This window comes from Sinocyclocheilus anshuiensis, unplaced genomic scaffold, assembly GCF_001515605.1.
Source record: "Sinocyclocheilus anshuiensis isolate Anshui unplaced genomic scaffold, SAMN03320099.WGS_v1.1 scaffold38, whole genome shotgun sequence".
Classification (NCBI taxonomy): Eukaryota; Metazoa; Chordata; class Actinopteri; order Cypriniformes; family Cyprinidae; genus Sinocyclocheilus; species Sinocyclocheilus anshuiensis.
The window spans coordinates 631,135-647,755 of NW_015544213.1; the positions used below are offsets into that span (position 1 = coordinate 631,135).

Below are 16,621 nucleotides of genomic sequence, written 5' to 3' on the forward strand. Positions count from 1 at the left end.
TATATATATATATATGATGTAAAGAAAGTAGGATTATTGACAATAGGATTATTCAGCTACAAAGTTTATTTTCTCTGACCTGGTTTACAACTTGGTTTATTCAAATCTGTTTATATCGGTCCGATCACAAGGTTTTTTTAAATGAATCGCTTGTGTTACTTACATCAGCAAGGGTTAGATTATTTTGTTACAGTTTCTTTGTACAGTCACTGGTCACTGGTGTGTAACATGTTTTATTTGCTCACCAAAATCATTTTTATTTGTATCTGCTGCTTGGCGACTATCCATTTTAAGTCTTTGTGGATTGTGGATGAGACTTTATAGTGATTGTCAACAGTCTGACTACATGAGACCACATCCATTCCAACTTCTATTTGCTGCTCAAGCTCTTTCCTTGTACAGAGCCAGCCAAGCAATTGCTGACTGGAATCCTTTCAGCCTATTTTTCCACTGGTGAAATTGTCCGTTAGCCCTGTTTGCCCTCCCGCAAGACCTTCTTTCTGTCCCCCAATAGATTTGATAGTAGTGAGGCAGATCTGCCACAGATCCAGCTCGGCCCACAGCACATCTCTCAGGTCCTTCTCTTCCCCCTGTCCTGGAATAACCTGCTCGCTCTCGGCTCTCCTGTCTGTGGGTTAGTAATGGCTGAGCGCTTGCTGTCACAGGCTGTAATGTCTGTTTTATCCAGTACCTGGCCCCTGACGACTTCAGGGGAGAGAAACTCTCACTCTGACTGGAAATGATTACCTTGAGCTGGGCTGAAGTGGCTCCACACCGCAGGCCCGGGGATGAAGGCTGCGAGCGGGAGTAGACCGCTTGAATAACTGCTGATAAGATGAGATTGACTCACCAAATGCAGTGTCAGTCAGAATCACAGGCTTCACTTCACTGTTTTAAAAAATAGTGGAAGCAGTTGGACTGCACAGGCTTGTAGTGATGTTACAAAAGGGCAACGGCTTAGATTATGAATATTAATTAGGTCATGGACACATCATTTAATATGACTTGTTAATATGACAGCTTTCCAATATAATTATTCATGAGTTTTCAGCCTTTACAATCTCGGGGATATATAATATAATATTATATTAATATAATATAATATTTCATAGTATTTTGCAGTATATATGAAAAACTTAAACAAGACTAAAAAGTCTTAAGTTGAAGCATTAAAATCACTAATTGGAAATAAATAAAGCAACTAAAACTGAAACAAAAATAAAATTAACCTAAATATTAATATTTATTTCATTAGTTTTTAATAAATAAAAAGATTTTATTGACAAAAGCACATAACAAAATGACTAAGGATTAAACACAAATTAAAAAGAAAACTGAAAATATATAAAAAATAAATCTAACTCAAAATATGAATAAAAACTATAATAGTATATGAATAATACTAAAATGACACTGATGACAACCAAATGCCTTAATCGTTTTTTTTTTTTGAAGGATAAGTCTCATTCAAGACATTTCAGAGAGAGAGAGAGAGAGAGAGTAAATAAATACAATATTAAATATAAATCATAAAATATAACAGTAAAATATAATATTATGTTATAGTATAATATTACATTTTTAACAAATAAAAATAATAGTATTAAATAAATGATTTACATATAAAAATTGTATTAGAGAAATCTATGTGTTTATTTTTTATTTGTTTAAAAAGAAAATATGTATTGTTATACTATAATATTACAAAATCTCCCCAGTGTCCATAACTGATGGATATGGTCAGAATGTCTGTGCATTTATTTGCTGAATTTGGCTGGTTGAAATTGTCGCTATGCCAGTGGCTCGATTTACTGTTTATTTCAGCAAACTGCTGTGTAATGGATTTCATTGCTCCATGTCACAGCTGGTTTCTGAACACATTACGTGTGATAACACCAACTGACCTCTATTACTGATATACCCCACTGTCCAGGACAGGGCCACACCTGGCAGTATGAACCTCAGCCACTAGCTGTCAATGGATGGAGAATGGAGGGAATTAGTTTATCTGCCAGTGATGCCATTAGGAAATATACACACAGAGGTTAACTGTTTTTGTTAACCCAGTGTGCCACAGAGACCTGCTATTTTGCACTCTAGTCTGATATCAAACTACTAACGAAATCCCTCAATCAAACAGCCTAACCTAACGTTTCAGTTATTCACATTGGCTTTGTGTTTTTTGATTGATTTGTATCTTTTGCTATTTACTAATTTGTGTTTAAGCTGATTTTTACCAGCACACTTGCATGAACCCCTTTGAGAAACCTGATGTTAGTTGTGAAAGTTGGTGGTGCTTGACCGCTTGTGATGCTTGTGATGCTATTTAGGGATTTAGAATGCCATAAATAATGAATACTTGATTTCCCCACTTTAATTATGAACAGATTATTTCCAAAATGATATTCCAAAATTAAATCACTAAATAAATAATTAAAGAAACTATTAACTATACAATTAAATAATGAAAACATAAAAAGCACTATATTATTAATTATTAAATCACCTAACTAATTTATTCAATTAATTATTATTAAATCGCCTAACAAATTAATAAATTGTATTTAATTTTAGCATTAGCTTATCATTAAAAATAAATAAAAATGTAAAAAGTAATGCTAAAATGAAATGAACATATTAATTTGTTTGTATTTCATTTTAGCATGAGTTTAATTTCATTAATCATCTACTTTGAGTGTAAACTAAACGAGCCAATGCACATTGGCATGCGATTATTGCATCCAGCTGCCGCTGATCACAGCGTGAGTATAAGTAGGCAGCAGATGCAGCGCATATTCAGCTTTTCGGTTCGGAGCCGAGCGATCACATCGTTCTGCTCCTGACTACTCTACTGAGAGAAGAAGACTGAACGAGTTCAGCGCGCTTTTGGAGAGCTCTTCGTGTTGGCGGGAACGAGGGTTACCATACGTAACCGAGACGTTTTACCCAGTTGCATACCATTAAAAGAAACCCTCTTCATGTCCTTGCTTCATTCATGTAATGAGTGGAGATCAAACAGAAGGCTTATGAAATCTCATTTAATAGCTTTCTGCTCCAGAGCACCATTATCTGAGGTAGACGTGCCGACACCAGGAGCCGATTTATTGACTTGTTTAGTTATCAGTGGTTCAGTGTGATAATATCTCACACCAGCCGCATCACCATCTCTCTCTCTCTCTCTGCTCACAAACGTCTCAGTATTGAGCATTTCTCTTCTGAAGTCAGGCGGAGGAGCGCTCCTCTGCTGCTAATGGGTTCGGCAGCACTGCAGAGGAGAAAGACAGCGTCAGTCTCGTCAGAGTCAGAGACGAAAATGAGCGTGCAATTCCTCCGTCTGATATCTCGCTCAAGCAGGCAAAAAGATCCACCTCAGCTCCCTCCTATAAGCTTTTTGCTGATATCAAGCAGTGCTTTTTACCCGGCCGGAAAGAACAGGCCAAAATCCCGCAGCTGCCACAGTAGGTAAAAACGCTTATGTGTGCCCATCCTCGACAGCACGCTGGCTGAAAGCATATGGACCTGATGAGTCACTCTGGCTAAAGGAGAAGAAATGTGAAGATACCTGGGAATTTCAGAGCTTCCTATTTCTGCCCTCAGTTTGCTCTTTTCAAATGTGGCTCCTCTATACACTCTCAGAAAAAAAGGTACAAAATCTGTCACTGGGGCGGTACCTTTTCAAAAGGCACACCTTTGTACCTAAACAGTCCATATTGGTACCTTAAAGGTACATATTAGTACCTTAAGTGTACATACCCAGGTGAAAAAGAAATATATTTAAATTGTGCTTTTTCAGACATACTAACTATATTTAAATAATACTATACTAAGTGCATATTAAATGTATTATTTTGAAACAACTTTAAGTGTTATGTTCTTACACAAAGTAGACATAAAATATACCTTAAGTAAGGGTAACAGGTATGTTTTCTGTAAATACACTAAAAGTCACTAAAAGTATGCTTGTGTTTAGTATATCCCTTAACAGTGTAACTAAAAATATATTTATTAACATAGTATTTCTACTATACTTTTTAGAAATATACTAATAGTGTGCTTGCGTTTAGCATATTCCTTAAAAGTATGCTTCTGTTTAGCATATTTCTTAGAAGTATAACTAAGCATATATTTAATACAAAAGTATTTCTAGTATACATTTTAGAAATATATTAAAATGCAATTCAATATATTTTTATTACACTTCAAATAAGCATGTTGGGAATACAAATGTATTATAAACATACTACTTGAATTTCAAGTATATTTTTAATACATTTAATACTACATCTTTTTCACCTGGGCAGGCACACCCCTAAAGTTCAGTTTTTGAAGAGCGTGCATGTGCATATAGGGAACCCCAGAGTACTACGTAAGCGGAAACCTGCAATTAATCAAACATCAAATAGAGGAAAATAACAAGGAACAAAAAATAATGAAGTATTCATCAGATGCCATGTTCGTTACAGCAGCATCTTGGAGATCTCGAATCGATGATCATCGAATCGATCATAAATAGAAGTTATTACTCCACCACCTGCACATGATAACAGTAACAACCATCCTAAGTTGTTGACAGGAGTATTTCTACTATACTTTTTAGAAATATACTAATAGTGTGCTTGTGTTTAGCATATTCCTTAAAAGTGTAACTAAGCATATATTTATTACCAAAGTATTTCTAGTATACTTTTTATAAATACATTAAAAGTATGCTTCTGTTTAGCATATTTCTTAGAAGTATAATTAAGCATATATTTAATACAAAAGTACTTCTAGTATACTTTTTAGAAATATATTAAAATGCAATTCAATATATTTTTATTGCACTTCAAATACGCATGTTGGGAATACAAATGTATTATAAACATACTACTTGAATTTCAAGTATATTTTTAATACTACGTCTTTTTCACCTGGGTATTAATACCTAAAAGGTACAAAAGTGCACCTTTTGAAAAGGTACTGCCCCAGTGACAGCTTTTGTACCTTTTAGCCCATTTCTGAGACGGAATAAAAAATCAAATAGGTAATTGTGATATTTTTTATTTCACAATTTAGATTTTTTTTTATCACAATATTCAATTATATCTCACAATTCAGACTTTTTTCTCACAATTCTTAGAGAAAATGACAGAATTTCAAGATATGAACTCAGATTTGCGAGATATAAACTAATAAAAAAAAAGAAAATCACAGGTGAGAGAAAAAATGTCAGCATTATGAGTCAAATTTGCAGTTACATTTTTTTTTTTTGTTATTCCATTGCAGAAACAAACAAACAAAACCTCAGAATTGCAAGAAGAAAGATTTCTCGCTATTCCGAGTTCATATCTTGCAAATCGGAGTTTATGTCTCACAATTCTAACTTTTTCCTCCGAACTGCGAGATATAAACTCAGATTTGCGAGATATGAACTCTGAATTATGGGATATAAATTTGCAATTCTGAGAAGAAAAGTTGAAATGATGAGATGTGTAATTCACAGTTGCGGAAAAAAAGTCAGAATTGTGAGATTAAAAGTCACAATTACCTATTCATTTTTATCCTATGGCTGAAACAAGCTTCAGTACTCATCCAAACATACAGTATTTATAATCTATTACTTTTTCGAATCATGTGTTTTTAATTTATTTTGAAGCAGCTGCACTGATGCACATTTTGTCATACATAGACTGTTACTATATAAGAATTACTGTGAAAGTTTGGTGAGTCTGTTTTGAACCTGTTTTGTGGTCCTTGAGCTTTTTGGTCCTTGAATAGTCCTGACTCAAAGCATCATAAAAAACAGATTTCAGTGGAATGAAAACAGATAGTCTTTTATGAGAGGGTAAACTACATTAAGCGCCTACCAAAGCTAAATAAATCTCATTTGAGAAGACACGAGAGAGACATTTTATATCCTGCATCACCTGGCCATAGGGCAGCGGTGAGGCATATTGGGTTATAGCCACCTTTCAATGGTATTGATCACACAGTTTTCCCCCTACAGCCTCTAGTATATTCCTTTGGATATAATGTAAGGGTTTCTCAAACCTACTTTATTTTTCATCCTTTAGGTATTTGAGAGTATTAGTTTTAATAGAGCATACACTGAAATTCTAGAAAATTGTGTACTTGCTTGCCAATAATAAATAATAAAATATGTATTTTTAAGACTATATATATATATATATATATATATATATATATCAGTGGCGTTCCGTCCATATAAGCTGCGAATGCTCCGCATACCCAGGCCATTTGAGAGAATAAATTCACGGGATAATTCATATAGCCTAAACATGATTATAAGTTGATCCCTTGTCATTTGAAATGTAACTTAAAGCTTAAAGAGTTAGGAATAAGAATGTACAATAATTTATTTGCCAAACGGCAGTAATTGTCTTTAACTCTACGTCAGTTGCGGTTGCTTCCGGGCGAGCGGATTCTCCGCAGCTTTCTCGCCTCCGCTCTGTTGCTATGACTCGTCAGGATTGATGCGCGTTCTCAGTGATTTGCTGGTCTGCGGCAGATTTAATGCACGAGGTAAGCTGTTCGCGAAGCGCTAGCCCAAGCGGAAAAATGTGCTGTTGCTGTCTGATCTCGATTGCCGAAAATCACATTGTGTTTGATGCAAAACCAACTCGACTAAATCAAAAGAAAAAAAACACTGTAACTGTATATTTTTGTTTTCTCAAGCAAAGCAACTTTTAAAAGTCCACTGAAAACATATCTTCTTACATTTTTGGTCATAGACAACGTATGTTGAAGATATACGACGTTATTGTCAACGTTATTGCCTAAGCGGTAAATACATTTTTTTTTTTATAAAAACGTGGGCTATATAAAATTTTAATAATAACAAACATCATATTGTTCCCTTTGTTTTGCGTATGCTCGTGTCGCTTACAGTTAAAGTCCTCCTCTGATTTTATTATTGTTTCAAAGGTTGCAACGTTACTTTGCAATATTTTAAATATTTTTTGGTATTTTGCATGGTCTGTTATTAGTGTCACCCGGGTGGGAATTTTAACTCCTATTCAGTGTGAATAAAAAAAATAATTTAGCTGATGCAGAGACACATAGAGCTTATCTGATCTTATCACTCAGCATGCCCGGTTAAAAAAGTCACAGTTCGCCACTGATATATATATATTATATATATTGCAAAATCACCCCTTAACCATGGTCAAATCACTATACTGTGGTACTTTTACCCCAAAATCACTAATATTTATATATATTATTTTAGCTTTATTTCAATTAATAGAAATGTTTTAATAGTTTTAATGTTAAAACATAAATTCACTGATATAATGCACTGGCTTATTGCTTTAATGTAGAAGACATAGTCAGTGTAACATAATATAGTAACCTAATAAAATAAAACATTATATGATATAATGAAACCTTTGCATTTATAGTGGGTTGTTTTCTGTACTGTTTGCGGGGGATTCTCTCATTAATCTGAAAACAGCCTGAGTGTGGAATCCTAAAATAACTCACTAATTAATGCACAAGCTTTATTGGCAGAGAAAGAAGCGAAGTGTACCACTCAAGATTCATTTCCACAAGGAATGTAGCATCATCCTCGTAGCACTTGAGGAGGTGAAAATGGCACTATGACATTAGAGTGGGAAGAGAATTGTGGAAAAAAACATCACAACTCTGTGTGTGTGTGTGTGTGTGTGTGTGTGTGTGTGTGTGTGTGTGTAACTGCTGTAGTCATTCAGATTAAAGATTTCTTCTGTGAATGTTTTTCTCAAGCATGTGTGTGTTGTCCAGTTCAGGCTGCCGTGTCCCTGATAGCTGTCTGAATGACAGAAATGACCTGACCTTTTCAGTTTTACTGAGCCATCAGGCTGCAGGAGGAGAAAACTTGACCTCACGCAACTGACACCACATCCGTTTGATGCATGATGTTTCTTTAGCTAGCAAAAGATGTGTCAGTAACACACTTGACACAATATGGAACTTGAATGATTCATTGGTTAAAAAGTATAAGCAAAATTGCAAAACTGAATATTTTTGGGTATCATTAGCCAACATTATTGCTCTGTTTTTAAACTTGTTGAGCTGCCTTTCTGACTACTTCCTAGCACAACTTTAGCTGATAGAAGATAGTAGCACATAAATATTGGGTGAAATTAATGCCTTACTTTAACCATCTCACAATTTTGGAACAGAACTTGGGAAAGATGCTTTGAACCTGTAGTGATCACATGCTTTCACAAATCCAGCTTTCAACAATTCTTCCTTGCGTTCCCTCTTCTTCACCACCATAATTTCTTGTTTTTACATTACTTTAACTCATAAAATAAAGTTAAGCAATTTTCTACTTTTTAAAATATGTTATACCAGATTCAACTCATGTTTTTAGTCAATTTAATGTAATTTAAGTTGAAATCACTTACACAGCTAAGTTGATTGTACTTAAAATTAAGGAAGCAACTTTTTTATAGTATATTTTATATATTATGTATTATATAGATCAATAAATAAATGTGTGTGTGTGTGTGTGCCCAATATGTGTATGTGCTAAGTTGACCATTTACATTTTTAATTGATGTCAATATCTATAAATATGATTAAAATGATTAAAATATGATTCAAAATTATTAAAATATGCAATATTTTGAGAAAAGCTCAGGACTGTATGGTTTTAAATGAGTCATATTTAACAAATCTCTTCAAGACCACATTGTATGTTTTTCCGTGTCTCAGTTCAGCTCTGTTGATCTTCCCCATCAGCTGTTTTATTTTGATCTCTGCATTAAAACGGCTCAGTTTCCAGCACGCTCCTACCAACTGGCTTGGTGCAGTCTGTGTTTACTGATGAATCATTTGGTCTAATTTGTGTCCCCTGTCATTCCCTAACTCACTTCCTCTCCCATCCGACCCCACTCTGCTGGATATCACTGACTCCAAAGAGGCTTTCAATGGAGGCAGGTGCCCTGCCTTAGCCCTCATTATGTCAGTGTATCTCCAGCGTTCAAGCAGCTCCATTCTCTTAATCTAATTCAGGGTGCTATAATTTGCATTCCTCTGGCTAGGCGTTAGACAGCAACCATCCAAGATCCTTAACAAGCTTGCAGAGATGCTTAAGTGCCTTCTGATAGAGTCATAATTCCTGTGATTTTTGAGAAATACATTATTTACGCACCTGTTGCAATTCTCATTCACCTTGTTGAAAAGACCTGCTTAGAATGCAGGTTTTTTTGTTTTTTTTTGGGGTTCTGGTCTAGCCATCCAGTTCACCAGAAGAATGTAGGTTAGCTGAATATGGTAAATTTGACAAATTTTGACATTGGTTGAGCAAGTTGTCGAGCAGGTTGGTCTTACTATCTAAGCTAACAGTTTTTTGTTGATTAAACTGGTCAGTGTTAATGGTTTAAGTTTGAGGAAGCCTGTTCTTTCTGTGGTTAAGCAACCTGATGGAGGTCTTTATTTTATTTTATTTTATTTTATTTTAGAATTTAGTGTAGTGTTTTTTTGTTTGTTTTTTTTGTTGTTGAGTATTAATAAGTTCTAAGTATTGTAACTTGTTTATACTATAAGAATATCGTTTTTGTGTATAATGAATTATATTTTATATTTAATATAATAATACTTTTGTAATTAATTATAGATTTGTTTTTTTACTACAAGCCTTTCCTCTCTGTCATTGAGCAAACAGATGGAGGTAATTTAGGTACTAATATACTTTGTTTATTTTAGTATTAATACGTTTGAAGTGTTAAACAAGTATTTTAACTTATTTATGGTATTGTAAGTATATAGTATATGTTAGTATACAGTATGTGACCCTGGACCACAAAACCAGTCTTAAGTTGCTGGGGTATATTTGTAGCAATAGCCAAAAACCCATTGTATGGGTCAAAATTACTGATTTTTCTTTTATGCCAAAAATCATTAGGATATTAAGTAAAGATCATGTTCCATGAAGATATTTTGCAAATTTCCTACTGTAAATATATAAAAACTTAATTTTTGATTAGTAATATGCATTGCTAAAAACTTCATTTGGAAAACTTTAAAGGTGATGTTCTCAATATTTTGATTTTTTTTTGCACCCTCATATTCCAGATATTCAAATAGTTGTATCTCGGCCAAATATTGTCCTATCCTAACAAACCATACATCAATGGAAAGCTTATTTATTCAAAGAAATTGACCCTTATGACTGGTTTTGTGGTCCAGGATCACATACGTTTTATATATAAAAATTATATGTAAAAGTCTAAGTAAATATTTAGTATATGTTTTTTATATATTAAATAATATTTTATTTTCCCCTGTTAAGTGTCAGCTAACATATTTATCTGCAATTTAACTACAAGTTCTCATGCAGCTTTTTTTTTCTTACTGGTTTGTTGTTCTTCCAGGTAATGTTTTTGTCTTTTGACTTTTGAGCATCTAGTCCTCTATCCAAAGGTTTATGCTTACCATATATATTAAAATTATTTCTCTGCCATTTTTACTGCAAGCAGTAGCAAACTGTTTTGTACAAAGGCTCTGAAGGGCAAGGTAAAACATCATATTTGAAGTTTTTCCTTGAGTCTAGTTCCTCCATTATTTATTTTCCTGTTGTGTGTAGCAGCAAAAATGGGCAAGAAAAAAATCTCAATCCCCCCCTGTTATACGCAAAGTGTCCTGGAAGGGCAACACATGAAAAAAAGTGTTTTGTTTTTTTTATTCTAATTGGTGCATGAGTGATATGAGAGACATGAACATATTATTATATTTTCATGAGTCAAATATACAGTTTATGTAGATTGTATGAGTCGTCATGTACATTTGTCTACTCTAATGAACTAATGCATGTGTCGTGTTGTGTGTGTGTGTAGGAGCTTGAGGAGCGGCTACGGCAGCAGCACCACATGGAGCTTCAGACTCTGCGGGAGGCTCACAGGCAGAACATCGAGACTCTGAAACAGCAGTCAGAGCAAGAGCTGCAGACCCTCCGCTTCGAACTGGAGGATGAGGGCAAGGCCATGCTGGGTAAAACAGCCACAAACACACACGCTGCAAAAGCCCTTCAGAACCTGTTTATTATTTACTCTAGGTCAAATGCAGTCTTTAGGGCAGAATGTCTGCACTATCATTTTGCAAGTGATGAAATCAGATCCATTTGCTGAGACAATGGAGTCAATATCTGTAATATCTATATGGGTTACCATAGTGATGGCTTATGTGGCAGCAAGAGAGTAGCTGTCATGATGAAAAAAGAACAAAGCTGAATATTTGCCACTGCTTAAAGAAATCCCAATTGAAATGCCTGTTTAGATTTTAATGCATTTCCAAAGCTCATTCTAATATGATATCAATATATAATCAGGTTGGATCAGTATGTTAGGTTTATAAAAATCAAAACAAAAGAGAAGAATTATTTTAATCTACAAAAAAATAAAGAACAACAATTTTTGATGGTGTTTCTTAATTGTTTTATTATTATTATTATTGCATACTACAAATAACTAAATTGATTTGATGAAACAAGCAACTATATTTTTGTATCTTATGGTTTGTCCAATGTTTCAGGAAATTAAAATGATGTTTTCTGTGTCAATTTCAACTGGCAAATCTGGAAATATGATGCGGTCCAACACTGCATGATTTACAAAGTTCAAATTCAAATTTAATTTATTCAGTTTTATTAAAGTTTTATTAAAGTTGCTCGGTTACGCTGCAATTTATGCTCACCTTAGCTTGCAAAATGCCCAAAGCTCACAAAAAAATGTGCCATATATCCGTCATGACTGGGTTTCATTGAGCTGGGAAAAATAAAATTAAAATAAGAAATAATACAGTAAACAATTAAAATTTTGCATAATTTTGTTAAATGACTTGTTGACTGCAGTTTCAAGAGACAATTGGAAATAAAAAGGTTTCCTTATTTGTCCTGTGCCATGTTAATAATTTAGCATTTTGTTGGTAATATTAATAAAGGTTTGATTTAAAGTACGTTTGCATTTACTTTGTACACTAAGCAGTGTTGGTACTAGATGTCGAATGGAAAACCTCAAAGTCCTGAAGCAAAACCAGTGGAGTTCTACAGCTCTAATTATAGCCCAGTCTTTTTGAAATAAGGTATCATTGGAAGAAACTGGAAAGGAGCATAATGAGGGAGCGCTGACAGGAAATTGCAGGTGGAGGAATGAGTGTCACTTCCATTTCAACCTGTGACGTTTATGCTTTAGGGAGAGTTGGAGATGAATGGTTTTTAATTCAGCTCCAGACAGCAGATCATCTCCCTGGAATAGTCTTGTTTTTCATTCCCTATGTCTCTCTCTTTCTCTTGTTCTCCTCTCAGCATCCCTGCGTTCCGAGCTGAACCATCTTCACGCATCAGCCATTGAACATATGCGTCAAACCCATCAACAGGAAACAATGGCTGCCAAACAGGAACTGGAGAACGCTCTGGAAAAGAGCAGAGTAAAGGTAAACTCTATCCACAGCAGGGTTATTATATTTCACAAGGATATGTTTTGCACACAGTGTATTATTGGGGTTTCATTCATTTTAGATTTGCCCATACATGTCACATACAAAAAGCTGTAATTGGTTGTTTTGCATTTCAATCAAATGCCATCCTCCTCTCTAATTTGGTGGTTCTTTTTGACAGAATACACACTGCCGTTCGAAAATGTTTTTTAAAGAAATCTCTTATGTTTGCAAAGACTGCATTTATACAGTTAAAATACTTTAATACTGTGAAATATTATTACAATTTAAAATTGGTGTTATATTTTAAAATGTAATTTATTCCTGTGATGGCAAAGCTGAATTTTCAGCATCATTACTCCAGTCTTCAGTGTCACATGATCCTTCAGAAATCATTCGAATATGCTGATTTACTGCTTAAGGAGCATTTTTTTAATTATTATCAATGTTGAAAAAAGTTGTGATGCTTAATATTTTTGTGGAAAACTGTGGAACATTTTTGTTTCAGGATTCTTTGATGAATAGAACGTTAAAAGAACAGAATTTATTTGAAATATGAATGTTTTGTAATATTACAGTATAAATGCCTTTGCTGTCACAAACTTTTATCAGATTTAATGCATCCTTTTTGAATAAAAGTATTAATTTCTTTTGAAAAAAAAAAACGTTTAAATGGTAGTGTAGATGCATTCAATACATTGATTCAATGTAATCTTTTTTTTAGTCATATTTAGTATTCATTCACATTGTAGTACACATTTATATTTTATGTCTTTTTTAAGTCCCCCTGTAGTGAAAATCAAGTTTTTTATGTTGTTTATTTGTCTATATGGTGTTTTTAATATGCCTTTAGACAAACCATGTGCCAATCTATTAATCAACACCATTGCTGAGTATTTTCTCCTTAAAACTGTAGTTTCCCAAAGGCTGACCCAGAAATGCGGTTTGAAACAGCCCTCGGTTTGCTACGTCACAAACCAATAACCATTTGACTACAGGGGGACTTTAAATTATTATATAAACAAATGATCTGCGAGTTTCGGTATTGTCGCTGTATAAACTGTCCTAGCTTCTCTACCAGTGTATTCCCATCATTCCCCGAATGTCTCCTGCAGTCCTATTGTCTCTTAATCGAGACAGAGATTAACAGTAAGTACAGTAAGTGGATGCTTTTCCAAGAAAGGACAAATCAACAGCGTTCTGCCAACAGTTGGCTGCTGTGAAAGAAAAGGACCTTAATAAATCCTCTTGTCATCTGGCTCATGTATAAGATGACAGTTAAACAAAAGAAACGCTGATGGGATTGTTGGCCAAGCAACTGAAAGGTTGTACAATTTGAGTCTTAAACGCAGACCTCAGGCTAAAATGTGTCTATGAAACGCACATACACAAACTCGCAGAATCAAACTGCAAAGCACTTTTGCATCTTAGTAATGGCCTGTGACTGAAGTAAAATGGCACTTTCTGTGTATTTGCACTCCATTTTTATCTGTTCATCTGGAAAGTCATGAGATTTTGCTCTTCAATTCAGTAGGTTAGCATGTGCATTGTGTATTATTATGTAATACTTTGTAATATGTATTATAATGTTTTTGGTAAATCGGCGCCCCCAGGTGACAGTGGTCTTTATTTTAGTAGCACCATATCAATACTAATTGGCTCAAAACTGTCTTGTGAGAACTTACCTAATGTCCCACAGACAATAGCAGAGGTCAAAGGGCAAACTCAGTGTGATCTTTGCTAAAGAGAGGCTGTGAACTGAAAACAGCATCAGTGTAGTTCAGCTCTCTCAGGAGTTCAACAAAACCTGCACTGCTGGCTTCGGGAAGAAATCTATTTTTATGGAAGCATATAGGTAGAGAAATTCAATTTAAAATGCAATATTCAAAATGGCAACGCAATATTCAAAATGGCATTGTATTTCTGTATTTAAATTGACATTTTCCATTACCCATACGTGCACAGTTTGTTGCAAAAGTCAAATGAAAATTAAATTATATAATTTACATTTGCCATTTCCAACAGTAGTCTTAATATGTAAATTACATGCAAATTTTAACTTTATAAGTTGCGAAATTAAAATGAAAATGTATAACACAAATTGATTTGATATGTGTAACATGTCCAAGCAGAAATGGTAGCATAATGATCATTTAAATCATTGTGCGAGTATGTGTGTTCTTCAGTCCAATTATTCACCCGAAGCGAGTTTCATTATGCAACAATACCCTGCCATTATCCAGGTGTTTCGTCCTCACTCCAGGCAAAAATAGCCATTCATGAATAAAAGATACAAATCGCAATTTGAGCATTACAGAACAAGCTGTTTGTTACCATAGTGGCAAAGCATATATTTCATTTGCAGTTTGGTTTTGTTGCTTATATGTTACACATTTTGGTGGCTGCTTGTCCAAAATCAGTTGCTGTGTGGTTGCTAAGATGTGAGTGTTTTTTAACATGTTGCTATGCAGTTGCTAGAGAGTTCTGTGGCCGGTTGTGTGGCTGGTTACATAAACTACTTAGACTAACTAAAAGTTAGTCAACTTTTTTTTTTTTTTTTTCAAGTCTGGCCATAACATTTTAAATTCAGTTACATAAAAAAGTATATTGGTCTAATTTGAATCTGAAAAGTATTGATTATCACTTGGTTAACTTCTAGATAGTCCAACTAGTACAAACTATATTTGCCCCTGGATGGTTGCTAGGAAGTTACTTACTGTTACAATTGAAAAAAAAAAAATCCACCCTCAAGTCTCCGATGTTATAGATATGGCTTGGATCCTATGAAGTCTGTGTTTATTTAATTGCTTCTCATGTTTTATCTTTGACCACATTGTAAAAAAATCTGTGAAATTCGCGGTAAACAAGCGGAAGTTGTGGTTGCCAGAACTTTACCGCAAAAATATAGTAGCAACTTTTTAGGTTTTACGGATTCATCTTAAATTTACAGTAACAACCTGTATTCCATTAACTGATATAATGTTAATATACCAACCTATTTAAGTACTAAAATCTGTTTTATAATGCACTGACAACCACTTCAAAAACCACATAATGAGAGAAGAGATGAGAAAGCCACATAATGAATCAAAGCTCATCACAAACCGAGCAATTGGGTTGTTTTGACCCAGCAGTTGGGTTACTACCCAGAAGGTTGGGTTAAACATTTAACCCGACCACTGGGTCAAAACAGCCCAATTGCTCGGTTTGTCCCTATTTTACCCAGCACTGGGTTGTATTTAACCCAGCATTTTTTAGAGTGTAATAGATAGAAGGTACAAAACACTATCAAGGTAACAAACGTGACATGAAACTAATGCAATAAACATTCATTTAGCAACATAAAACCCCAATGTACATAAATGATTAGAAAAAAACTAAGAAACAGTTGTTTGAATGAAAAATTATTAAATGTTTCACAGGGAATTCTGGGAATGTCAATTTACAGTTTTTTGCTGTAAATTATAAGAAGACATTCTTTTTCACTTTTAAAGTCTGTACATTTAACAGTATTTTATTGTAAAATTACATGAAATGTCTTGTTAGGTCTATTAAAGTTTTTCACTATATATAGTAAAGGAACTGACAATAAAATTACAGTGCAGCTGTAAAAAAAAAAAAGTCTGACTCTAAATATATAATCAGTGTCAGAGAGAGAGTCGGGCCGCCGTGTGCTCCAGGCGCTGCTCCTGTGTTCTGCTGGAGGCACAGTCTTGAGTTGTGTAAATGAAAATCTCACAGACAGACCCCTGATAGCTCTGCTCCAGAACATTGACATCACACATACATCCAGTGAGCGGTCAGGGAATAAAGACCAAAGAGTCCAAGCACATAATGCAACAACTGCAGGAAGAGCAGATGTTTTGTTGACATGCTGTTGATATACAGGAGGCTCAGCTACATTATTTTAGGGGCCATGGTCGTGGTACTTTCACACAAGTAACATGTTAACATGAAAAACACTAATGCATTGTGTTTATTAACATGAAATAGTCAGGGGGATTCAGGTCATGTTTTTAATGTCGATCCGTAACTTATATCCCATACAGCATATATATATATATATATATATATATATATTTATATGCACACTACCGCTCAAAAGTTTGGGATCAGTAAGACTTGTAATGTTTTTTTAAAGGAGTTTCTTATGCTCATCAAGGCTGCATTTATTTGATCAAAAATACAGAAAAAAAAACAG

General features: G+C 34.3%; 1 protein-coding gene across 2 annotated transcripts in view; it reads left to right on the forward strand.

Annotated features, from left to right (window-relative positions):
• Positions 1-16,621, forward strand: part of LOC107697135 (protein FAM184A-like) — a 141,793-nt gene that overhangs the window by 95,827 nt on the left and 29,345 nt on the right. For both annotated transcript variants that reach the window (XM_016497787.1, XM_016497786.1), the window contains exons 12-13: positions 10,824-10,977; positions 12,290-12,417. In XM_016497787.1, coding sequence (XP_016353273.1) covers positions 10,824-10,977; positions 12,290-12,417 — 282 coding nt within the window. The remainder of the gene's footprint in view (positions 1-10,823; positions 10,978-12,289; positions 12,418-16,621) is intronic.